Raw genomic sequence first — 27624 nt, 5'->3', positions numbered from 1 at the left:
AATTCCTAAGAAACTTGCCTTATTCTCTTGGGTGAGAAAAATCCTTTAGGCAAGTGTTGGCTCCTTACCCATGGGTGACCTCAAGAACAAAACAGCCATTACACACTCAACTTTTTATGCTAAGAGATAGGAAGATAGATCAAGAAATGCAACTTCAATTCAAGCACCATGAAATTTTGTCAAGCAAAAATAGTCTTTATTCAAATTTAATGGAAACAGGGGTCACTATACTTTGCAAGACGGGGAAAAATAAAATTAAAAAAAATTCTTTTCTTTTCTTTTTTAATATAAAACAATATAATCACAATACCAGAATATGGAACTCTACAGTTTATTTCCTATGGGTTACTGCAGGTATCAATTTTCCTCGACTGTGCTATTCACAACTTTGTTAAGTCCAAAAATATGAAACCAAAGTGGTAGGAAACTTAGACTTAGCACTTTCACTAAATGGCATACATCAAAGGGCATCAATTCAAGGGCAAAAATGGTTGAACTCACCATACCTACCTATGCCATCATTCCAGCCTTACAGCCGCCCAGGTGCTGAGCTCCCTGTAGGAAAGGCCAGGCCTGAGAGGCAAGGCATTGTGGGTATTCTACTGTGGGCCATGAGTAAAGGGGGTTTTCAAAGAGAAGATTGTTTTCAGTCGAGCAGGAAGGCCTGGCGCCAGGAGGCTTTACGGAGAGGAAGCACTTAGATTTAACAATTGTAGACACACCATTAGGGGAGTTAAAAATGTACAGCAGTGACATGTTCTACTTCAATCACTTGTGCTACGGCTACCAAACATGTACAAAAGACTGCTTGGGTAGTTCCAGCTGTGGTTGTAGCCAGTTAGGACCTTGAGTGGGACCTGGACCTAGACCGGGAGCGCGATCTGGACGCAGATCTGGATCTAGACTTGGACCGAGATCGGGTTTTTGAAGCAGACTTTGATCTGGAGCGCGACTCTGACGGAAGGTTTGGTTTTGATTTGGAATTGGACCTCGACCTGGACCGGGTCTCCTGAGTGGCGCCAGCATCCTCACTCTCCCCTCGGCCTTCTCTCTGGCCGGACTCGGGCTTGGCATGTTCCCGCTCCTTTGATGCTGAGCGGGATGGCGATCTGGACTGGGAGCGGTCGGCGTCTTCCTTCTTCTTCTTCTTGCTGTTGCCGGACTTGCTGTCTCGCTTGCCGCCCCGTTTTCGGCTCCTCTCGCTCTTGCTTCGGCTGCGGCTGCGGCTGCGGCTGCGGCTCTCCTCCCTGCTTCTCTTCCTTCCCTTCCTCTTGTCCTTGCTCTTGCTGCGACTCCTGCTGCGGCTTCTGCTGCCTCCTTGGCTCCGGCTCCGGCTCCTGTGCAGGCTCTTCTCCTGGCTCCGGCTCCGGCTCACGCTGCCCTGCTTCTGCTCCTCCACTCTCCTCTCTGGACTCCTGCTTCTACTTTTACTCTTGCTTTTATGCCTGCTGGGACTCCGGCTCTTGGATTTCCCGGTGTTGTCGCTGTTCTGGATCTTCTCTTCGGCTTGCTCTTTGCTCTTGCTGCGCCGCTTGTCTGCGCTGCGGCTGCGGCTGCGGCTCTTGTCATCCTTGCTGGGGCTCCTGCTTTTCTCCTTCTTGCTCCGGCTCCGGCTCTGGCTGCGGCTGCGGCTCTTGCTCCGGGAATGGGAGCCTGACCTGAGGAGACACAGGGACGTTGTGTCACATGCGACCTGAGACTTCATGGTAATCACGAGATGAAAAGACCAAGGGGATGTAGAGCTTTTGCCCCACAACTGAATGCGCGGCTTGCACTGGCCAAGGACTGCTTTCTGAACCCCATGATTCCAGTCCAGAGCTGGAAAGACCGGGGTGAGGGAAGATGGGTAACATGATTAAAATCAAAGTGGGAATGGTACAGTGTTCCCTGCCGACCTCCTCACTTACACCAGGAAGACCTACCTGGATCGGGATCTACTCTTAGAATGACTGCTTTTGCTGCTGCCGCTCCGGCTTCTGCTCTTACGAGAATGTCTGCTTCGAGAGCGAGACCTAGGGGGAGAAAATATTTTTTTAGTATTTGCTGACAAAAGCCTAGCTGAATAGAGTCAACTAAGACTTTTTTCATTCAAAAGATATGCAGGGCACTGGCTGTGTCCAGGCACAAAGTTACAACAGAACTCTCCCCTGTGCTCTAGGCCCACAGATCCAGTCACCCGTAAACATTCCACCTGGCTGGATTGCCTGCAACTCTTAGCATCTCCAGTCCTGAACACACTTTCCCCAGACCCGCTCCTTTTGCTGGGTTCCTTCCTTATTTTCACCGATGCCACTGTTAGTTACCCACTTCCTCATACCAGAAACCACAGCCATCCTTGACTCCTCTCTCCCACTCATCCTCTCATATACTGAGGATTCTACCTCTTAATCTTCTCCAGTCTGTCCACCTCTGCTGCTCCCCCCAAGCAAGCCACCACCATCTCTCTCCCGGTACCACAACAGCCTCCTAACCAGCCTTCTTGCATACACTTTTGTCCTTTATCTATTTATTTATTTTTTCCCCCAAAGCCCCAGTAGATAGTTGTATGTCATAGCTGCACATCCTTCTAGTTGCTGTATGTGGGACGCGGCCTCAGCACGGTCAGAGAAGCGGTGTGTCGGTGCACAACCGGGATCCGAACCCGGGCCGCCAGCAGTGGAGCACGTGCACTTAACCGCTAAGCCACGGGGCCGGCCCTTTATCTATCTATTTACCTCACTGTGATTAACTGTTCTAAAGACACACTCCAAGCTTAAAAAAAGTCTTTAATAAGCCAAGACGTGGACTTTCCTTATCATTTCCAAAAACAAACAGGCCTCCTTGGGGCAAATGACTGATTCCAGGTGTACAAGATGGGCCTAGAACATCTCATCATGACAGAAGGAGGGAAACTTACAAAGATTCCTGGGCACGATCATCTATGAAAGGACTCTTGCCAAAAATGTTTAACCTGTATCTCATTCATATCTCTCTAGACCTCACTTCCAGTTTACAGGAAGTTCAGGGGATAAAGTACAAATTCAAAGATATTAAGAGGAAAGAGATAAATTCAGACTGTGGGATAGTATTTAAAAAAAAAAAACAACTAAGAAAAGTAAATGTTTTGGGGGGAAGAGGGTAGGAGGGGCTGCTTCAGACTGAAGAGACCTCACAACCCCTTGCAATGCATGATTGCACTGGATTTTTCAGGAAAAAATGCAGCTATAAAGACATCCATGGAACAATTGGGGAAATCTGAATATGGCCCAGACATGAGATGACTTCATGGAATCACCGTTAATGTTCTTAGGTTAGAAAACAGAAGTGTGGTTATCCTCATTTCTGGAGACATATGCTGAAGTACTGAGGGGTGAAGTGTCATAATTTCTACAACTTCCCTTCAAATGCTACAACAAAATAAATGTATAGGGTGTGTGTATAAATATACATGTGTACATAGAGAGAGAGAGAGACAGAAGGCGGCAAAATGCTAACAACTGTTGAATTAGAAGGAGGTATACAGGTGTTAATGAACTTCAACTTTTATGTTTGAAAATGATCACAATAAAAAGTCTAGGGAGATATTTAGTAAAGCCCATTCACACAGAAAACAAACAAAAACAAAAGACTGTGAAGATACAGGAGCCAAGCTCATAGGGTTCCAATGGCCAAAGAACAATTACTTGAGCATTAAAAATTTATGACTGCAATAGATGAAACATTAAATGTATAACATCCAAAAATCATTCAAAATCATACTCATCACCACCTTTGGGAATTGCTAGGGCACATTTAATATTCTGAAAGTTGGTAAATACAAGTATCAAGCTTTTATCTTGCATTTCCTGTAAAAATATTTTAGGGTAACGAAAGAATGGATGAGGGAAATGATCTTTTATAGAATTATAGCCTTTAAATGCAGAAATGAGAAAATTAGGAAGTCATTTTGCAACCACTAATGAATGGCTCTAGATAATGATCATCAATAAATGCCAAAACTATTAGGTGGAATGTTGGTGCAGAACTTTATAAGGGACAGCTCAGACTGACAACTCCTCAACACACTGACGCATGTCACTGTCATTCAAAGTGGGACACGCAGACACCACATAAGCAGTAAGTACGAAGCACTACTCATGAAGTGGACCTGTGAAAACACTGGCCTTACTCTAAACACCTCAACATCTAACTAGAAGCTTACAGGAAATATGGGGGTCAGGATAAAGGAATGTGATAAACATCACCACACGGATGCAGTCACCAAACCAACAATGGGAAAATCTTTAAAACAGATAATTGTGTCTTCAACAACTAAATGCATGGAAAATAAAAAAGAGGATGAAGAGGGATATACCAGTGATTAAAAGGAAAATTAAGAGACATGTCATCTGATTGCAGTGTGTAGACCTAGCTGGGATCCTAATACGAACAAACCAACTGCAAAAATACATATTTGAGGCAACTGGGGAAATGTGAAAACAATTTTGCTAGCTGTGATATGGCACCATGATTTTACTTAAAAGTGAGAGAGAGAGACTGAAGTGTCTGCAGGGGGAGTGGCAGGACATCCCGACTTGCCTGGCAGCAGTGCAGCAGGCAGGGGTGATGCCGCAAGACTGGCAAAAGAAAAAGCGAAGCTGGACGGCCGACAGGTGTAAGGGGACTCAGGTTCAGGAAACTCTTTTCTCTAACGCTTTATATATTTGAAATTTTCCATAACAAAAAATTAAAAAACAAAATCTGAAACGCTTACAAGTCTCTCAAGAGTTCCCAATGCTCTTAAATCCTTTCCCTGGCCTTGCATCAGCGGGATCTGGCCTGTCTCTGCCTCATCTCAAGCCACTCTCCTCCTGCTTCCCTCTTTCCTCCCCTCAGGCCTTCAAAATATGCTGTTCTCTCTGCTGGGAAGGCACTTATCCTCTCTCTCTGCCCACGGTCTCCAACTTATCCTTTAGGGCTCAGCTTCCCTGACATGTCCTTCAGGAAGCCTTTGCCAGCTCTCCAGCCTGGCTGTGCTGTGTACCTTTCCTTTGACACACTTATCACCATGGTAATGATCTGCTCAGTGCCTGTCTTCTCCACTAGACTGAGTTCCATGAGGGTACGGACTGTATTTGTCTTGTTCACAAGTGCCTGGCCCATCTGCAAAACAGCTGCCGAATAAGCAAAATTTCCATTCCTGTGTAACTGGAGTATCTGAGAAAGTAACCAAGACCAAGGGACCAGTGGCCACGTTTGCCCCTAATAAGGGTATGATCTGGGGGACCCAAGAAGAAATGTGAAAGAAGGTCTCTGAGACCTGCCTCAGAGAAAGGACTTTACTTCTATTTGTACTTATGACATAAGAGTTCAACAGTTTTACAAATAAATGTTCAGTTCAAAGTTCTGAGTTATTGAACCAGACAGAACCATAGTACTGAGAATTCAACAGGAGAACGAAAATGGATTGTCTATGTGTTCATTAATGAATTTACCCCAAGTTCCAACACAACAAAGACATCAACAGTACCTTGAGTGACTCCGGCTCCTGGAGTAGGACCGGCGTCGCCTAGAACCGGGCTTGTCTTCAACTAATCTGATTTTTCTGCCATTGACTTCAGTTCCATCTAACTTTTCCAAAGCTCTTTTCATATCAGAATAAGACACAAATTCAATCACCCCTTCATTTTTGCGACCCTTGTGAGCATCTGCATAGGTCACTTCTCCTGCCTGACGCATATAATCCTAAAGAAAAAGAAATCCCCAAATAGGTTAAGACACATTTTGCTAAAATATCTGACACAATCATCATAATGAAAGTTTTTCCTTTCCTTTAGGAAGAAACGCTAGCTTTTGTCCGAATGAAGTCTACTCTTAAATATTTCCATCTACACACCAGCCACTTACTGAGGTTCTTTAAAGCATCAGACATTACATAGGTGGTAGAGACAATAAATAAATATTTAACTGTTCCTTTAAATAGTTATGTGTGGATATAAAAATTTTTAGTTACGTATCATTTTCTAAATTTTATAGTGGCAAGTTCTTTACTTATAGAAGCTTTATAAAAGTCATGTCACTACATTTAAATTAGGTGTTTTACATTTCATTATAAATCCTTGTTTGAAAATGTATAGATATTGACAAATATCTAAGGTAAAATGTAAACAAATCCATAAACAGATTATGAAATTAGCACCTCAATTTTCTTTAAAATTGTTGTTACATTATCCCTGCAAAACAAATGCAAGACAAAAAGGCAACAGACCAGTACTGTCCAGCTCTGGCTTCACAGTGGTATGACCAACTGTGTCCTTTCACTACTATAAGCCTCTATCCTCATTCTCTTTTGAGGACTTAATATAATCCAACAAGAAAACACAACTAACATACTGGATAGTACTGAAGGGATATATAAATAAGAGGTGATATGATTAGTGTTTGAAAATAAAATGCAATTTGGATAAATTTAAAACTTAGGGACTTACGGCCAATTTCCCCATATTTCTTTAATATATAATATACACTCAGTATATATTCGTGGAATGAATATATGAATAGTCAATAGCAGTTCATTTTTGTTATTGGTTTCCTCTCCACATTTCACAAAGTTACAACACTGAACACATGCCATTTGATACTATTTCTTTCCTTACTGCATCATATAATGTTTACATGTGTTAACATACACAATCTTCATAATTAGTGAGCCCAATTTTCTGAGGATTTCCCAATTATTGGGACTTTTAGGTTACATATAGTCTTTTGCTATTATTCATAATCCAGCAATGAACATCTTCATATAAAAATTTCTTTACTTCAACTGAATTATTTGCAGGAGTGGGGGTTCTGGGTAAAAGGCAGGGAGCCCATATAATTTATCAATCAAATTGGAATACATCTGGGAGTGAATGAGGATGCTATTAAGTTATGCCAAGACTGGGACCGTCCTGGGCAAGTCGAGATATGTGATGACTCTGGTTGTTACCACTTTTGTTTTATACTGCCATACTTCCAAATTAATAATAACAGCAGCTAACATATTGAGTGTTTGTTATATGATAGGTATGATTTAATTAATTTAGTCCTAATTACAACCACACAAGGTAGATACAACCATTATCCCCATTTTACAGAAGAGAGAAGTAAATATAGAGATGTTAAGAAAACTGCTCAAGGTCATTCAGGTAGTAAGTGAATGAGCTGGGGTCTGAACATAAGCAGCCAGACTTCAGAACCTGAAGTCTTAATACTGCCCCACACCAAGGGTGAAACGACCAATTCTCAATGCCAACAGAGGTATACTACTATATAAATTTCATCTCAATGCCATCATCATTGGATGTTATGAATTTACACATTTTAAAAACAACATCCCTTAAATTTGTTTTATTTTTGTATTTCTTGATTAACAGCTAGCATTTATTGTGCCAGAAGCCACTCTAGGCTTTTTATATAAAAATGTATTCAAGGCGGCTGGCTCCGTGGCATAGTGGTTAAGTGTGCGTGCTCCGCTGCTGGCGGCCCAGGTTTGGATCCCAGGTGTGCACCAATGAACCACTCGTCAGGCCATGCTGTGGCGGCGTCCCATATAAAATGGAGGAAGATGGGCACGGATGTTAGCCCAGGGCCAGTCTTCCTCAGCAAAAAAGAGGAGGATTGGCATGGATATTAGCTCAGGGCTGATCTTCCTCACACACACACACACAAATGTATTAAATTCTCACAAAAACCTTGAGTAGAAATGAGTATTAGGCCCATTTTATAGTTGAGGATTAAGAGGCACAAGAGGAAAGTAATTTGCCAAAGTAAAGTAACTGATAAGAGGCAGAGCAGGGATTCAATCCAGGCAGGCGGGCTCCAGAGCCCTGTTCTCAAGGCTGCCGTGACTTTGCTCTATTTCTCTCCTTTCCTAAGAGTCAAACTACCAGAGGTACAGAAGTATAAAACCAACTGGGGATGTTGGCTAGGCTCCATTTTAACCAAAAATTTGAAAGCTTCTCCAGTTTCTACCCAAAATGTTCATCCATTAACTCTTAGAATACTGGAGTCCTTCCTTCAGTGAGCACAACCCTGCTGTCAGACACTCAGTAAGGGCCTGTGACATGCTGACAACTGACACAATGTACTAGAAAAAAATGCCAGCTTACTCCTAGTCCCAGCACTTTTGCTAAGAACAACCATGTGAGTTAACCTTTCCTGGATCTCATCTTTGTTATCTAAACACTGTTGGGAGCAAATTAAAAAAAGGAACAGAAGATATAAAAGTGCTTTGATAAGCCACACGAACGTAAAGGATTCCTAACTACTTGTTGCTGAACCTAAATACACTCACTCATTTTACTAGAGATGACTTGTTTTAATGATGGACTAAAAATGAAGTGAGATACGAAACTCTGAATATCCTTTACATTTGTCTTCCTAAAGACCACCCAGGTTAAGATACTACTCAATAAGCTTTTCTTCCCTATTGAGATTAAAAAGCAACACCACTGTAAAAAAAAAATGAGCTGGGATCAGTACACTGGATGGTCAATACAGTACGGACCTTAATTTTTGACATTAAAACTCTTTCAAGATAATCAGTCCATGAAAAACAAATAAATCTTACGAAAGAACATAGGTCAGATAGTCATCCTCACCAATGCAGATCTACACTAGAAGGTGACATAAACTTGTATATTACAACTAATGTTGCAGGAAACATTGGTGGTTGCAACTTTTTCTTGTATTGGTGAGAAAGTACACTGGCATCTCACTATAACATTCTCTACAGAGGAAAATTTCATATACCGTCAGTTGTTTTTAGAGTGATGGTTCCATAACGTACAGCAGTTGTGAGACTCTGATGTCTTTTGTACCGCTACGGAACCTTTAATTTGGAGAATTTCCAAATGCTCTGGGAAAGCTTTCAAACATATAACACTATTACATTCTGTGTAACCTGCATAAAATTACTTCTTTCCCAGCCTTAACTCCTGCCCAACCTTATCCCAGAAGCTTAATGGGGCCCAAACCTTTAGGTCTTGCCAGCTGCACCGACTTGACAAATTCTCCACAATAAGTCTGTATTCTGTGCGGGTAGGAGGGCCATATTTATCTCGGCCACTTCTTCTATAACCATATCCACCTTTGGAAGGTTCAAATAGATAAGATTACTTCAGTGGAGGAAAAGGAAAAAATGATACAGCATATATTCCCCTTAAGTATACCATTTACCCCCACCCCAAATAGCACATATATTTTAACTCCATCCCCACCCTTAATTCTAAACTAGATTTTTTCAAACAAGCAATCAACTAAACATGAAAATTTAATTTACAAAGTTGTAAGCATATGTATTCATTAATATTTATATTTAAAATTAACATGCATAAATTAAAAACTATTAACAATTTAACAATTTAGAAATAAGTAACCAAATTACTAAATCAGTTACTGGTGTTACTCACAGTGATTAAAGTTTTTGTGAATATTTTATATGAAAAAAAGATTTTCAGGCACCTATTTCAGTTTAATCTCATCTGTGTCTAACCCTTGGGATCCTCACCACCCAGGTCTAATGGGGAAAGGTTGCGGTCGTCACATGGCTTCCTGTTTTTGGTCAGCCAAGGGCCACAATGGTTCAAAGAGCCACGCATGGAAAGGTAACCCAAGGTCAGCAAATGGAACAGGCAGTCATCTTAGCCTCAAAGGATTCTTTTAATTAAAACATTGAGGTCTTTGTTAAATCTATGTTAAACAATTGCATTACAGAGAAAAAAAAACAACACAAACACACATCATTAAACATATTTATAAAGTATTAAAACAAGAAAGTTATGTCATTAATTTAATTAAAAATTAAACATTATCAAAGATATTTGCAATTTTACATTTAAAAAGATACATAATTGATAAAACAAATGGCTTAAATATCAATACATTTCAATGTAACATTAATTAATTAATTACTTAAAAAAATTAACATTTAACAACAAAGGCATGTCATTGATACAAATGCCCTTTAAATGCTTACTGCGTCCAGAACCGTAACTGCCATCTCGACGTGGGCCTCGGGCATGCTCAACAATTACTCGCTCACCACAAAGGTCTTTGCCATTCAGTTCATAAACGGCATCATCTGCATCACGCAGATCATCAAACTCCACAAACCCGTATCTAGAAGAGAGCAAACCAAATCCTGGTTGGCACCATTCTGACACCCAGCTTCACTAACATTAAAGAGAAAGCAATGAGGTTCATGCTTAGCAAAGGTTAGGTGGGTTTTGCAAACTAAGGGTCAGCTTTCTCTTCCCTTTAGCTGAAACCACTTTCCTTTGTGCCAACAGCACTGAAAGAGGACAGGGAGACTTCTCAAGGTAAACTCCTGTCTGTCTAGTAGGAGGCTCACTGAATATAGAGATCACTTCTTTTGTTCCCTAAGTAGTTGGTGGCAACTGCAAAGACCTTCACAGGGATGCCTGGTATAAGGTATCAAAATATATAATTCTACAAGATTGAATATCTGCTCTTTCAAATCACATAAAAACTCATCTTTTTTAGTTTTAGCCCAAAAGTGATATCTTAGACAACAATAAACCTACATTCAGGCACTGTGTCTTAACTGTTAAAATCATGTTTGGAATAAAACACCAGGTGAAAAAAAAAAAAAAATCACAGAACCTTAAATCTCCTCGGTGAAAGAAAAAAAACTTTTTAAAGTTCCTGTTCCTCTACCTAAACAAATTAGTCACAAGTGAATTAACTGTTCTAGAAATTATCAGTGAAATTAATTCAGAGCTATTCACTTACTAAGGACACTTCAAATCATTTCCTTGAAGTTTTAGATAGGCTGGAATTCTCTAAAATCTATACACAACTGTGCAAACTTCTGTACATATTGCTAGGAATTTCCCAGCAAAGAGGTTTGGTGGTTTAACACATACCCGAAAGAAAACACCCCCCGCCCAAATTCCTATTAATGTCTGTTAAAGAGTACAACTTATAAAACTAAAGTGCAAAATTTGTAAGATATTTATAAGCAAGGTTAAACAAACACCCTATAAACTATGTTATCAATAAGCTTTTAGTCTGGTGTAACACGGCTGTGAAAAGTCTAGCTCTGTACCACTGCCCGTATTTAAAAACCAAAACCATCTTCATGGTCATACTTAATCAAAAAAGAAAGTTACAAGCAACGTCTTTAAACTCTAACAAAGCTGTGTAGACAGACAAACACTGACTAGTGTCCCTCTGTGTTTAAACATACTGGAACTAAAAACAGGTTACAAGACTTGCCAGAAGTTCAGCCAGTCTGACCAAAACTATTCTAGTTCCTTTAGCATGTAATACTGTACTCAGCAACATGTTAAGCAAGAGAACTCAGAATTTAGAATTGTTTCTTTACTAAGGAGTTCCTTTCAAACAAGTCTCTCAAGGTGACAATGTACAGCTAACAACTTTGAAGGGTTTTTTATGCTGAAATGTCCATAAGTGGCATTCAAACTTTAAGAGTCACTGACTCTCAACTCCATTAAAAAAATGTAACAGACACACCCAGCTGTTTAATGGGAAATGTTCTGCAGTAACACAATTCAGAAGCCACCTGGCTCAATTTATGGGCTATGAAGTCTTTAAAACATGGTTTCATGCTTCCATAGGCTGGAATTGCTAAGTAGCTTAATAAGAATGATTTTGGACATGATGTCACATTAGACAAAGTAAACTCTCCAAATCATTGACTTACTATGTTAGAAAGTGCTTTACAGTCACTAAAAATCTATAATAGATAATATATTGCAGCTGCTTTTTCCTCTCCTAAGTAGAGTCTTTGGGACTCTAAGTGGGTCATCGGGAAAGCTATACTATCATTTTTAGAGAAAAAAAATTAAATAAAAAAGCAAATAAAAAAGATCAAATCTAACTATTTTGTATTTTTTTTCTTTCTCAATAGAACATAAAATACTTCCCCACCCCCAAAAGCACCTCCCTTAATTTAGTTGTTAAGATTGGTCATAGGTCTGCTCTGCCCACAGCATCATTGCTCTTGGCACCATATGAGAGCCTAATGTCAAGTAGAGAGGGATGAGAGAAAACATTGAACATGGACATGATGAAGTGGCCTCCGCTTCCCTCTAGGAGTTACACACTGCCTTGGCCCCATTCAATGACCCTAACTCATCTGATGTGATGTCACAACAACACTGACTCCTGAAGATTAAACAAATAATTCACAGGAACATCCAAACAGTTTTGTTCAAAATAATTAGGGTTTACAACTACTCAAGGGTCAGAGAATGCAAAACCCTAAGCTCTGCAAATCATCTGCAATAAAAAGCCAAACCTTTAATAACAAGTGATGCTTATGTCAGACCTATGTGGCAATGCATTCTCCCCGACTCCAAGACCATCCTGTGCATGCTCATTCTATTCCAACGCTTACATGCAGAACTCATTCTGATCTTTGATGGAAAGTAATGACAATCTAGTAAGTGGAGAGACAATTATTTAAAAACAAAAATTAATGCTTAGACAGACCACTCTTTCTTTGCAGCTGAGGATGAAGCAAGGCATACCCTGCCAATAAAATTCCTCCCTGAGTTGTAGGGACGAATTTGTGTAATTAGAGGAAAATGGCCCCTACAGTCCTTCCCTAATATTTACATCTAAAAAGTCCCAACAAACAGGTCACTTAGTAGCCACATTTTTGGGATATCCAAGTTACTTATTAAAATAGCTGACTTGAGATCAAATTTATTTCACAGAAAAATTTTGGCTACTACTCTGTGAAAACCCACAAAATCTCTCTGGAACATTTTAACATCCAAGTCCAGTCCAAGGATTAAATCAGGCACCAGACTATCGCCTCTCTCTTCCACTGGCATGCTGGGTGGGTCCGGAAGATTAAATCAAACATCCTCCTGCACCAAAGACCACACCTGACAGGGACTCCTGTTCCGAGAGCACAGCAAAGACCACATCAGTGTGGTTGCTTCTGCCACATTACTATTCACTTAGATCTGCTTTACTGAAAGAATAACTGTATTTTATTCAATAAGTAGGGTGAATGGGTTCCCCAAATAAGGCAGGAAGACTAGACAATAACAATAAAACGTTACTTAACATTTATTAAGTAATCTTTATATACTAGACCATGTTATCTGACTTAATATTCACAATACTCAAGAGCAAGGTACTATTATCCCCATTTTACAGATGAGGAAACTGAGGCACAGTGTTAAATAAGTTGCATAATAAAATAGCAGAGCTGGCATTCAAAGCCTGTGGTATGACTCCAGAACTCAAACTAGTAACTGTTAAGAGTGGAGCAGCATGAACTAACCTGGGTTGTAGTCCTGGTTCTGCTATAAACCAACTCTGTAAAGCAAATTTAAATCATTTTACTTCTCTGGGTCTTAGCCTATCTGTGAAATGAAGGAGCTATACTACATATCTCTAAGGTTTCTCCTGTCACAAGCATGATAGAGAAATGTTAACATTAGTCGTCCTCTAGCTTAACGATGGGATAATTTAAATCAATATGGTAACACCAGAGATATATAACAGTGACAGACAGGGATAATTTTAATTTTTATCATCTAAAATACTATTGTATGGGGGCCGGCCTGGTGGTATAGTGGTTAAGTCCGTGTGCTCTGCTTCGGCGGCCTGGGGTTCACAGGTTCGGATCCCAGGCACAGAGCTAGGCACTTATCAAGCCATGCTGTGGCAGGCGTCCCACATATAAAGAGGAGGAAGATGGGCATGGATGTTAGCTCAGGGCCAATCTTCCTCACCAAAAATTAAAAAAAAAAATACTATTGTATGGGTCTCAATTTTAGTTTTATTCAAACATTTTAACTGTCTCTGAATTAAATTTTACTGCCTTCAAGAAAGTAAAGCTCTCTCAGGTAACTAACATCAGAGAATCTTTCTAAATTGATCTTAACATCCCTTTGTGCTTTGTAGCGAAGAACCTGAAACTAATCTCTTCTCCCAAAAAGTACTCTCCTTTTGAATTTTTGTCGAAGGAGGGATATGAAACACACACATGCATGTATACACACTGTATGTGTCGGCCTGTGTATATATGTGTATTTATCTCGTGTGACCTGTGACTAAGCCTCACAAACACAACCCAACACATAAATTTCTTAATTCTAGCTGCAGACACCCTTCCTCTTCTACTCTATTAAAACAACTATCTTTCAGTACTTCTAGTATGAGAATGAAGAAGATGAAGGAATTCAGGAGAAGGAATCTAAGACAAACTAAGAAATCCCTCTATGGCAAGGGTGATAAAACCAAAACCAAAACCAAAAACCCCTCCAATATACCACCTTTTGCTTGACTCCCAGATGTCACGTCTTTCAACCTTTCTCCCCTATGCCTATGCCAAAGAACAAAAAGCATGGCCAAACTATTAAATGTATAATACTTTTCAATTAAAAGAAAAACTCCTTTCAATGTTTCTCTGCCATTGCCTTTTCCCAAACTCTTTTCCTCCGGGTCACGATTTATCTTGACAAATTTAGTCAAAAAAACGATGAGGGGGAGTTTCTGTCCTTTTTTCCCTAAAAAAAAGTGGGCACCAAGATTCTTGCCAAGTATAGACAGGTACCTGGACACTACAAACAAAAGCCACATTGAATTATGTAGGTTGTTCTGAACTTTAGTCTATTCTTCTGCCATGACCAATGCTCGGGGCTTCCACATGCAACACCTGATGTACTACTTGGGCTATCAGTCAGGACTCTGAAATGCTAGAACACGTTTTTGAAACTAAACTACTCCAAAGACTTCGATTTTAGAAATGTTAATCCCACTTTTTCACCCGAGAAGAATTATCTGAGCTTGTGCTGTTGCCAAACAGGCTTTCCCTCATCCTAATAACCCATACCAATGGTCCTAAATACCACTCTGCTCTACTGAAGAGGATGTGTAGTTTACCTCACTCCTTTTGGAATGGCTTAGGGTCATTCCAAACATCTTCTATCTTCCAAACACCTTCACTGAACAGGGAGACTGGAGAAAAGTCATCTGTGAAAAATTACGAGCATGACTCGCTCCAGAGATATGCTGATGGACCGCTAACTGGGCAGGGGGTGGCTAAGGGGGTGTCTAATACCAGCTAACGGATGGGGAGTGGATACAGGAGCAAGGGAAAGCAAGCCTCCATGCGTGTGCCTGTGGTCACCCACCAACACTGCTTACCGAGGGGCAGGCCTTGGATGTTCTCTCTATAAGAAAAATTTGCCCCTTTCCACAGTGGATCTCTGCTCACCTTTGTCCTAAAACTGTGCCACATGCTTTTCTTTGAATGTGGACATGACAGTCCTCAGCCAACCATCAGCAGGATGTGAGTTTTGTTTTCCCAATGTGGTGAGCCATTCCCACATTCACTCATTTTCCTTGTAAGAACCGAACCTCTCCATGGATGGTCAGGATTAGGGATGTTGCTGTAGCCAAGGAAAAATTTTCATCTGTTGAAGTTAACCCATGGGCTGGCTTGAACCCTCAAATTAGGGTTAATAGCACTGTACTTTAAGGGCAGAGCCCTTAAATCTACCCTGAAAGAAATGGCATTCAGTGAACAGGAATCAAACAGCTTTCTTTCAAAGTACTCAGCGTCGGTCCTATGCTTCAGCCATCTTGGTGTTATGAGGTGAAAAAAGTTAGGACAGGATAGTAATAAAAACCAGTAATTCTGCTGTCTGCATCAAGTGCTTGGAAAACTGCAGAAAGATACTTCTGCAACCAACTCTCTAGTGCTCATGTGAGGCCAACTCAGAGAAAAGCTTGCGAGTGAAAACTATAACTGCCCCTGATGCCAAAGGTCTGCAACATTCCAGGGAAGCAGTGGCCAGGCCCTCAAAGCAGAATTAACCAATGTCCCAGTCACTGCTCTGGGTAACTGCTTATGGTTGTAATTTGACTTTCCCGGTAACAGAGGGTTGTTTATAACCCACAACTAGGAGCTCCTACCACATGAAGTAGGTTGCTGAGATCCTTTCCTATCCTGAGACAGGAAGGAGGCCGCTCTGGGCATTCTGGCGTCTCTTTCTTTAGCCTCAGAGGAGGGAGGGCCATCAAGGCCACCCGGAGAAGGTGGATGACTTACCCGTGCTCACTGAGTGGCAGAGCTGGGGTGCGACTCCAGGGCTCACCAGTACCCAGTCTGGGGCTCTTTTCACGTCGGCAAACTGGCAGTTCCCGCACACCAAGAGCTCTCTGATTAGAGCTAGTATGGATTCCTGGTCTGCAAACGTTGGCCACAGCTCAGTCTGCACTTGATCTTTCCCCACCTTCAAAGAAGAAAACCTACCTCATGATTTCTCTCTTCTGGATCCCTGACCGTCTAATTCACTCCCAACAACCTTGTAATCACCTTTGACTATTCCTCTCTCACTGCCCAGTCTAGTTCTACAGTTTTCTCACTCCGCTGGGCTCAGTGCTGTCTCTTCCTGTTTGATCAGTTTACTGAATTCCAGGATATGGCTATTTTTATTTAATCACCTTGTCTCTTTACATGTAGCAGGGAAAGTCAGCTGCCTCTGTCATTCTTTTGCTCAGAGGTCTATGACTCCTAAATATCTTCGTTTATGTCACTCCCTAAACCTGGGATGACTTGACTGCACAAGGTGAACCATATCAATCTTCTTCCATATACTCGAGAATCATCTCTTTCATGAAGTCGCAGAAAGTTGCCTGACTCCAATCATTTTAGCATTTTTTTTTAGCTTAAGCACTTCTATTCAATTTTATGTTTTAGATGTCAATGTTTTTGTGGCCTTTCAAGCCTTGTTCTTTTTTCTTTATCCTCATTTGATTATCAGCTCTTTAATAATAACAAAGGCTAATATTTAGCATAGTGCCTAGCACATGGTAAATAATTATCCATAATGTTTCATCATTCCCCATATCATATGTGAAGAGTGTACTATTATTATTATTCCCATTTTACAAATGAGAAGACTGAGGCTTGGAGAGGCTAAGCAACTTGCTCATTGTCAAGGAGCTTTTAAGTGGTATAGCTGAATCTGAACCCAGTTCCACCTGACTCCAAAACCCAAGCTCTTAACCACAAGCTTACACTGCTTTTGTAAAGGCAGATGCTTCTTCTCTCCCACAGTCCTGAGTACAACTCTTTTCATTCAACAAATGCTGCTGCTGACTTGATAATCTAACCTCAGAGGAACCAGGCAGTACTAAAGTTTTCTGACATAGTGGGGTCAAGTCTCCAGAGAAAATATAAATTGATCTTGGGGCAGGGTGAAGCACCTCTAAGCTTGGGATATGTGACAACCAGGTTACTTTCACTCTTGTCTTTTGGTTCCCATTAGCCAGTGTCAGCCATCTGGTCCTTCCGAAAACATGTGTGGGTTCACAACATAACAGACTAGAAGAATAGAGGAAAAATAAGATTATTCTGTGCAATCCCCATTCTGGAGGTCCCATACCAACCCCTGGAATCTGTCTTTGGTTTTAAGGCTCAGAAAAATTAGACTACCATAGAGATGATAGGGAGTTGAGCCTAGAGGTGGTAGATATGAATGGATATCGACAATATTATGTATTTAAGAATGCATTTAATTGGTTTTGTAAGGAATGGTGACTAGGACAAAAAATATAAGCATGAATGGTGGGGGAAAAAAATGGACCAGAAATCAAAGAATACTATAAGGTTTACAGACTTCCAATTATACAAGGATTATAGCAGCAACGAGAAAAGTACTTTGCAGATGATGAGCATTTAAAATCTAATTCCAAACTACTATTAACATGACTACTCCAGCCCACTACGATTCTTTCCTTCTTCAAATTCCTTTGCAATAACTCTCACAACTCTGAGGTTTACTGTCATCTCACAGATGAAGAAACTAAGACTTAGAGCAGGTAAGTAACTTGCCAAGGCTACCCAACACCTGGGATTCTTCAAATCCTAACTTAAAATTAACATCCCATCACCATGTTCTACTGCCTCCTATACACCCATGGAAAGAAGTGGTCCATAAGAGCAAACAAAGTTTGAGAAACACAAGTTCCAGGAGCACAGAAAATCAGTTTCATCAAATTATGTGCTGGGGAAGACAAATGCCCACATGAATATTAGCATCTTATGAGAAACATTAAATGGCAGGAAATACCATTTCTGCATCTGATGTGTACTAATATTAATAAGTTGTGAACATTTATTCTCTAAGCTACTAATGGAACCAAACCTATAAATTAACTATCAACATTTTAACACCTGTCTAGGAAAACAGAGAGGTAACAAATCATTAAGAAAATACCAGCCCATCTCCAAAGGAATATTCACATATTGGGGTGAGGAAAATAGAATAGAAAAAATCATTATCCTAAAAACTAAGTGATAAAATAAAATTCCTTCAGAATAGTAGGAGGTAGAGAGGAATTTGTATCACATTCAAATTTAGTCTTACTCTGTAACTGTTCTATGGGCCTATCCGCCCATTTGTTTGTAAGGTTGCTAAGCTATTTCACTTTTACTAGGCTGCCATCTTATTTCTACCCTACAAAATAGGACTATCCTCAGAAAGCAATATACTTGCAAATAGTTTGTGGATCAAACTATCACACCATAACCTCCCTGTCATAACTAAGTGTATCATTTTGACATCTGAAAGTCAAGATGGTTGCTTTTCTTAAAGGTCACAAACAATCATGCCTGTGTCCATTTTAATTTTCTGACACTTACCAACATTAAGGGTAAATGAAATTAAAAGGTCTCACAAGAAAAGAGGGTCAACTATTCCCTGATGACACAGTAAAGTTCATGAAGACTCAATCACAAATTAAAAACAATTTAAAAAAACTCAAGAGATGAAAGTCATATCACCAATTTGGAATAAAACTCTTGGGACATAAGATAGAATTACTATAATCTAATTGTTACTTGTACTTAATGAAATAAAGGTTTACACTCAGCAGACAGCACTACCTGATTCCACACCAAAGCTACAAAATAAAACCAGTTTGTACTTACCTCCAAAATGACACTACCAGTGGGGTGACAGGTGTTAAAGCCTTTTAGAGGTTATGCCTCTGGGACCATCTTGGCTGTTCTCAAGTCCCTCATAACCGCCCCACAGTCCCTGGGCTGCAGTCAGTTTCTTTTTCATTTTTATTTTTGGTTAAAGATGCCACTCTTTATGCTATTTCTTGGGGATGCCTTTCCCTTGAAATTGGCCATTTAATATTTTAACGAATTATTCAAATTCTTTTAACATTAATCAATAGCTTCATTTCATCCACGTGAGATAAGTTTTCTCAAAGTCAGTGCTTCTGGTCTGTGGTTCCTGACTCCTGTGCCTGAGCCTCCTACTTGCTTCTTTCATTCCTGAAGGCTGAATTCAAACCTCCCTCCTTCAGTCTCACCCTTTCTCCAGATCTTGGAGGTCTCTATTTACAAAGCACCCCCCCACCCCATTCTGGTATCCAGGCCTAAAGACATGGTTGGGGGACCTGGCAGAGGGATAGCAAGTATCCTTTAAGTGCTTCTTTAGGAATCATTTGCAGTTCAGAGACCTCTAGATTTTCATCTCAATACACAAGAAAGGTCATGTAGGGCAATTCCTCAAATTATGGGCATGTACATTCAGAGCACAATCTGATCCCTCACCTCTCAGGGTACTCCAAGACCAGACAGTCCTAGCAATGATATCAGGACAGAGATCATTTACTTGCACCAATCCTACCCCTACATGGTCAGCCATGACAAAGCTGACACTACCTTACAGCTCTTCAGAGCAGCCTGAGGAGGAGAATCGCTAGCAGCCTCCATCCAGGGCCAACATCATAAAAAGTACCACCTGTCTCACTTTTGGCAGTAACCTGTCAGTTTGTTGGAAGCCTCTGCAGAAAGACTAAGGACTGGGCCGGCCCCGTGGCTTAGCGGTTAAGTGCGCGCACTCCGCCGCTGGCGGCCCGGGTGCGGATCCCCGGCGCGCACCGAGCACCGCTTATCCAGCCATGCTGAGGCCGCGTCCCACATACAGCAACTAGAAGGATGTGCAGCTATGACACACAACTATCTACTGGGGCTTTGGGGGGAAAAAAATAAACAAATTAAAAAAAAAATTAAAGAAAAAAAAAAAAAGACTAAGGACTGAACAGGCTGTGGAACCTGAACTACCTTCTCACCCTTGGAGGCAAGTCCCAAAAGGATAACACTGAACCATCTGGAAGGAAACAGCATGAGAGAAGCTTTGACTGACCCTGCCCATGCTATATCTGGCATGTGAATAACAAAGATCTTCAGTTTCCAGAATTGGCAATAACTCATTTTGTAACCTTGGGCCAGTCACTCAATCTCCCCATGCCTCAGTTTCCCCATCAGTACAAACTAGAAACAACACCAGTTTGATATACTCAGTTGAAAAACAAATCATACAAATGCACACTGTCAATATTTTCTAAAGTTTTAAAATTTCAGTGTTAGTTTACAAATCTCTAAATACCATCCCCCAATAGTATTCTCAAATGCTTGGAGGACCTTTCTTCTGAGGAGCTCAAAGTACAATTTTCTAGTTAGATTACCTGGAAGCATCCGAAAATACTGGGAACCCAAACCACACTTTATCTAGTCTACATCCTGTGCTTATCTTTTAAGAAGCAGCAAATACTTCATATGGCCCTTTTATTCATACAATACCTCAATGAGGAAGGCAGCAGCAACACATTAAACTGAGGAACAGGGGTTTAAAATGACTTGGCCCAATAATCACAGATAATGTTTATTCAATCACAAACTGACTAGGAAACCTGGACCAAAGAATGGAAGTCTCAAGTCAGGGCAATTTATGCTAGTAACATTTCCTCAAAATTGCAGTATGCTATTGTCTCTTGGCAATCACTGATTTTTCAAAATGACAGAAATTTTACAAATTACCTATGTCTTAGGAAAAAAAAGTAACATACTTAAAATATTTTGAGGTAGGTTGACTTCAGTAAGAGACTTTGGTACAAAAACAACTTGGTCACATTTGTAATAGTTATACTACTAATAAAACAATGATAGAAAGCTACTTAACCCATAGTCCTATTTCTCATTATTTCTTACTGGTTTGAGAAAAAGTTCTTTGTTAAAACACGAGACCATTTCCACCTGTTAAATTAGCAAAGCTTTTCAACAATAGAGATGCTCCAGGCTGGTAAGGCTGCCATGACAGGCATGCTCACACAGGGCGGGTACAGGGTTAAGTGGAGCGGCTCTCCTGAAAGGTATCTGGCTATATGCATTGAGAGCCTTGAACATGTTCACTCCTGCTGTGACACATGAATTTTACTTCATAGAATCTGTCCTAAGGAATGATAAGAATGCAAACAAAGTTTTATGCACGTGATATCCATCACAGGGTTATTTTTAACAGCAAGAATTTAGAGACAACCTGGGAGGAACGGATAGGTAAATCATGATACAGCGGATTTTATGCAGCCATTAAAATGATGTGTATGAAAAAGATTTTAATGTAATAGCAAAAAATACATGAGATAAATTAAGTAGAAAAAGTGGCACATAAAATGGCACATAAGACCTTGCCTATGTTAAAACGATTCTTGATACTTTTCTACTTTACGTTTTTAGTGTTGTCTAAATTATCTACAATGAACCTATATTTACTTTCTAATCAGTCAAAAAGTTATTATTATTTTTTTTTTTGTGAGGAAGATCAGCCCTGAGCTAACATCCATGCTAATCCTCCTCTTTTTTGCTGAGGAAGACCGGCTCTGAGCTAACATCTACTGCCAATCCTCCTCCTTTTTTTTTCCCCCCCAAAGCCCCAGTAGATAGTTGTATGTCATAGTTGCACATCCTTCTAGTTGCTGTTTGTGGGACGCGGCCTCAGCATGGCGGGAGAAGCAGTGCGTCGGTGCACGCCCGGGATCCGAACCCCAGCCGCCAGTAGCGGAGTGCGCACACTTAACTGCTAAGCCATGGGGCCGGCCCCAAGTTATTTTTTAAAAAAGTTCTTGAATCTCTTATGCTTAGTAGGCTAAAAAGATAAGCCTTAAAGGCTACAAGATAACTTCCTCATACATAATTTTAAACATGCTAATTAAAAAACTGTAATATTAAAAAAATGTAATAAAGGGTAGCTGAGAGTTCAGAAAAATAGGAACTCTTAAACATGGCAGGTGAAAAATAAAAATAAATATTTGTCTCTATTTGTCTAGAGACTAATGGAAACCAATAGGTAGCAAAAGCCTTAAAAACATGTATGTACTTTGACACCAAAAGTCCACTTTCAGGAATCTGCCCTAAGGTAATATCTAGAAATATCCACCAAGATTTACAGAAAGGATATTCATCACAGTGTTATAAATGCAAAAAACTAAAGATGACCTAAATGTCTTGCAACATAGTTTTAATTACATACATTAAATGGCATTTACATACAGGAATACTACACAACCATTAAGAATCAGGTAGTAGAACACTTAAAGACAAAGGAAAAGGAGCAGGTTGTTAGGTAGAAACAGAAAGGTTACAAAATAGAATGTACAGTATGATCTCAAGTTTGTACAAAGGGGAGGAGGCATAAGAAGTGCATGTGGACACGCCTGTGTGTGTGTCTGTGTGTGTGTATACAAAAAGGCAAAGTCTCAAAATGCAGACAGTGTCATCTTTGGATGATTTTATTTCCTCTATATTTAAAAAAATTTAAAAATAAATATGGAAAATTTTTATAATCAGAAATAAATGCATGCTATTTTGAAATGTTATATGAATTAATGGGTCTTTAACTATGCATAAACAGAGTTGTTCAAATGCTCCTTTAAACAAAACTATGTTTTAATCTCTTCTTAGATAATAATAAAATTAACCCAGAACCAAATGCCTTACTTTTCTTAACACAGATTCAAAGCCTTGGTTTGTGTGAATTCAAATGTGACATTATTTTTGAGGGCAGAACTGCCCATGAACAAAAAGGTGGTGGGGTCCTCAAAGGGAGAGTCATTTCAGTCACCCATCAGTTGCTGCATTACCATAAAAATGATAAAGCATTTATCTGCTATTTGGTGGTAGGTGAAGGTAATTTCTCACATGATTAAGAATAAACTAACAGTTCAACTAACCAGAAACCAATAACTTGGAACATTAAACTAATTATATTTCCTTTATTGCCCTTTTAAAAGAAAAGACGAGAAAAAAACAAGCTCCCATCAAGGATTCAGTCAAAAGATAAAACCCCTGGGTATGTTCTGGGGTTGGCAGAGATTCATCTCAGTATCTAAGACCAGACAATGCCCTACAGTGATCAGGGACAAACAGAACAATGACTTGACTCCTGGAGAGTCCTAACATATTCAAAAAATTAACTAAGGTAACTTCTACTTGAAGGAATTTTTAACAAGGCTGAAAACAAAAACTTCCTGGTAATACTTAGATATCATGAAAATCTAATTAAACAGACTAGACCTTCCTTGAAAATTCTGACTATTCACAATTTCACTGTAATATGAAACACAGGTTCTGAAACTTATACCCAAGTTTCCCTGGAGAGTTTTAATTCATGCCTTTAACCAACTAAAAAACAAAAAACCCTCAATGATTTGGGGGTTTATCTGTCCAGCTACTAGGCAAGTAAAATAATCCTAGGATATGACTGATGAGAGTTTTATTCATTAACTAAAATATGGAAAAATTAAGATTATAAAGACCTGTGACTGAAACCACAAGATTTTGTGGCAAGAGCAACTACTGTATTAAAAAAAACCTTTTAGGGGCTGGCCCCCTGGCTTAGCGGTTAAGTGCGCGCACTCCGCCGCTGGCGGCCCAGGTTTGGATCCTGGGCGCGCACCGACGCACGGCTTCTCCGGCCATGCTGAGGCTGCGTCCCGCATACAGCAACTAGAGGGATGCACAGCTATCACATACAACTATCTACTGGGGCTTTGGGGGGGAAAACAAATAAATAAATAAAATTATTAAAAAAAAAAAAAACCTTTTATACTTTACATGAAAAAAGTGATTTATTAATATAAAAGAAAGCCCAAGGAATTCACAAATAATCAAAAGCAGCAAAAGTTACCATAGAGTTGGAAGGCTATAAACAGGTGCTGCTATTATTGTTGCTTTCTTGACCTCCTGGTCCCATAGAGGCTCTTGCTGGAGTTAGTGTGGCCGGTATGAATGCAGGGGATCTGGAGTGGTCTATGTGGTCCCAAGAGATCTACATCATGGTTGTGGTCCCAAACTGAACCATCTTTCTATGAGTTTTCTAAGACAAAGGCCATCTAGATTAGGGCTGCCTGCTACAATAAAATTGCAGGCAGTGGACTACTGCATACATACCTCTTCTCCAAATACCAAGAGGGTCCATAAAATCCTCTCTTGGACACTAAGTCTTCTTTGGAGAGCTCATCTGCTACTTCATTCAGTAAACTTCTATTATCCTAGTAAGTACTTCACGCCTATTTACATAATTCTGAACTTTACTCACAATCCTTCAGTTTAACATATCTGCTATCTACTGATATATCTCACTTGTACCAATTTGAACTCTTCAGCAACTCTTCAAAGCCCTATCCATCCAAAATCTGCTTTTGAGTTTCAATTACTAATAATTACAATCCAGATATGTTCCAAAATGGTTCTCAGGGAGATCTACTATTCTTTTTAGTTTCCAGGCCTATAAGCTTAAATTATGCCATCTTTTCCTTTTGTATCCACTCCTTCCTTTCAGACTCCTTTGCACTTCTGCCATCTAGTTCATTCAATTCTTACTTGAAATACATCTATACATTGGTTTGTTGCTCAGGAAGTCATTTTCCTCTGCAATGATTCCTGAACTCTGCCAGGAGGTGTGCCCATTTGGTGATTGTCACACCTGCCTTCAAATCCCTGAAATGACTTCCTATTCCTCATTTCAACCTGGACTTGCACTCACAGATTCCATGCATATCATGGTGTGGCAGCAGAACTGTAAGAATAATAGTTTCCCAAAAGAGACCGAGGTATTAAGGGTCCTGGAAGGATCTGTCCTTCCTCTTATCTCATTTCCCAGGTTGATCCATGATTTTGAATGTTTAGTGTAAAATCTTATACTTGTTTCTGGTTTATGTTGTTAAATTTCTAGATACTTCATGAGACTCAATCCAAGCTAGATTGTTTATTATTTTTCAAAATTGTTCCTTACTGGACCACCTCCTCATCACCAGTTATGACGTACACTATTCCCAGACACTTCTTTCTGCATTTCAAGCCTCAGTCAATCCATTTTTCAAACCTTATTTCAAACAAGGCTTTTACCGGGTTTTACTTGAGTTTAAAGCGAGAGCAAGCATTTCTTAACTCAAAGTGTACATGTTATAACCATGAACAATTTACTCAAGAGCAGAACTGTTTTTCTGCCTCCTCCCCAATTCATTTAGCATAATAGCAGGCATCTTGCTGGTAGGTTATCAACATATTTGTTCGATTAACCAGTTGTCCCATTAACATCATCATTTCCCGCTCACTATCACTTGAGTAACCTTAGAAAACAGACCTTACCAAATATGCTTCATGCTGTCAAACACAAGCTGTCTCCTAATGATTAGGGTCAAATCCCTTTGATTATAGCTATCATTTACAGCTATGAGCCAAATGCCTTACAATTATTATCTCTAATCTTCCTTTTCCTTGTGGATGAGAAAACTTAGAATCAGAGAAGCTACCTGACCATAGATAGTTAAGTGGTGAAGTTAGGATTTGACCCAGGCCTGTCTGGCTTTAAAACCCATGCTTTTCTCACAAAATTTAGTTATTCTGTCAACTCAGTTGGGCTCTGAAGAAAATTGGGAGTTTCAACTTGATCGCTCAGATATATCTCAGATATATACGGTATATACTACAATAACAAAAAAACCCCCACTTTATCTAGTAAATTCCTTAAGAACAGAAAGCTCCCTTGTACAAAATGAGTAATTTTCCAAACTTTTTACTCTAGAAGAAATCAGTATTCATAACAAACACTTTGAGGACACTTTCCTTAGTAAGAAGGTGATTCTTCCTAATGGTCAATTTGAAACGACTTTTTAAACCCAACCAACAATTGGAGCATATGGTAGCCGCCAATTTTTCTCAAATGTGCAACTTAAACATCTTTCATAAATTCTCAAGTGTCAGTTGCTAGTATTATACTGGGGAGTAAACTGCAGCCATATCAGACCTGTTGCAAAGTCGGTCTTTTTAAAAAAAAAATATGCCAAGAGTTCCTCTAATACCCAAAGTTCACCATCCTAAATGTTCCTCCTACTCCTTTTAATTTTTATATCCATGTCTCTGAAGGTCTATCTAACATTTCCCGGTTTTCACAGTTCTCCCCGTTGAATATCTTCGCCAGGCCTGACTCCTCATCTGTTTCGTTTTCCCTCAAACTCGTAGCCCTTGCCGGCCCTGCTTTGCCAAAGCAGATCAGGAATACAAGCAACAGCCCAGACCCCCGGAGGCAGTAAGTTAGCAATTTCAAGCTGTGAGTCTCCGTCTCATTAACTAGTCGACGCAGATATCAGACGATTCTCTAACAAGTTCTACAACGACAAAGCAGTTTGTTGGCAAGTTGAAGAACGGAAACCACAGCATGGAAACTCTGCACCGAGTCTCAAAGATAACGACTTAAGACTTTAATTTACCCTTGCAGCGGGAACGGTGAAGGCTTTCAGCTCGGCAAGTCGATACTTTCGAAACTGTCACTAGACTACTCAAACTGGAGTCTCCCGCCCAAAAAAGGGTGGCACATGGCAAGTCTAAAAAGGGCCTCCCTCCAGAGTTCCTGTCCCCGGGAAAGACGTGTGGTGACTGATCCATTAGACTAGGGAAGAGGGGAAAAGGGAGCAGGAAATCCTGTTTATTTCCAGCGGCCCTCAGGGCGGGAAAGGTCGGTCTCTAGCCAGAGACGAACCAGGCCCCACTCGCGGCGCCTGGGGAGGAAAACCCCGGCCTCCTCGGCGCCCTGGGGCTGCGCCCTCCCGCCCGGAGCTCCCGTCCCACTCGGGTTTTCCTCCTCTCCGTCCCACTCGGTTCCTCCCCGCCGCTCCCATTATCCCTCCACCACCCCCACCCGCGCAGGCGCAGTGGGGACCGGGCCTACCCGCGCCCCCGAGGCGCCGCGACTATGGCGGAGCCGGAGCAGGCCGGTGCAGCTCCGCGCGGGGCAGGCGCCCCTCTCCCGTCCCCGCGGCCTTCCCGCCGCCGCCGGGGCCCTGTCCCCACCCGGCCGGCCTCTTCCGCCCTCCTCACCCGTTCTTCAGATCCACCTCCAGGATCTTCCCGTAGCCCTTAAAGAAGCGCTCCACATCGCGCTCCCGGGCCTGGTAGCTCAGGCGACCGATGTACACCCGCGGCATCCCGGCGACGGCGGCTTGGCCCGGCCCCAGCCCCCTTAGGCGGCGGCCGGCGAAGCGAGAGCGCGGCGGCGGCGGCGGCAACGGGCGGGCGGCGGGACGGACGCAGCCGAATCCCGGCGACGTACGCGAGCACGCAGCCCGCGAGAGCGCGCCTCCGCCTCCCCCGCCCTTCCCGCAGGCGGAGGGTAACGGGAGGGAGCGCGCGTTCGCTTCCCGCCCGGCCAAGGGTGAGGGCGGGGCTTGCCCGCGGGCGCGCCGGCGTGGGGCGGGGCCAGCTGATCGACTGGCGGCTCAGGCGGCGCGGGGTCGTCCGGGCCCCGGCACGTCCTC

The 27624-nt window shown here is 41.1% G+C and overlaps 1 protein-coding gene across 1 annotated transcript; it reads right to left on the bottom strand.

Annotated features, from left to right (window-relative positions):
- Nucleotides 1–169: 169 nt before the first annotated feature.
- On the bottom strand, nucleotides 170–27440 carry SRSF4 (serine and arginine rich splicing factor 4). The gene is made up of 6 exons (XM_004425852.3): nucleotides 27188–27440; nucleotides 9977–10119; nucleotides 8976–9088; nucleotides 5489–5703; nucleotides 1923–2012; nucleotides 170–1658 (listed from the first exon to the last, which is right to left on the bottom strand). Exons 1-6 carry the CDS (start codon nucleotides 27292–27294, stop codon nucleotides 839–841), a joined length of 1488 nt encoding a protein of 495 aa, XP_004425909.2. The 5' UTR covers nucleotides 27295–27440; the 3' UTR covers nucleotides 170–838.
- Between the last annotated feature and the right edge of the window lie 184 nt (nucleotides 27441–27624).

The sequence above is a fragment of the Ceratotherium simum genome, chromosome 22 (assembly GCF_057802395.1).
Source record: "Ceratotherium simum simum isolate JZ-2026a chromosome 22, ASM5780239v1, whole genome shotgun sequence".
Taxonomy (NCBI): domain Eukaryota; kingdom Metazoa; phylum Chordata; class Mammalia; order Perissodactyla; family Rhinocerotidae; genus Ceratotherium; species Ceratotherium simum.
The sequence above is the reverse complement of the archived record's forward strand: the minus strand, read 5'-3'. Positions and strand labels throughout refer to the sequence as shown.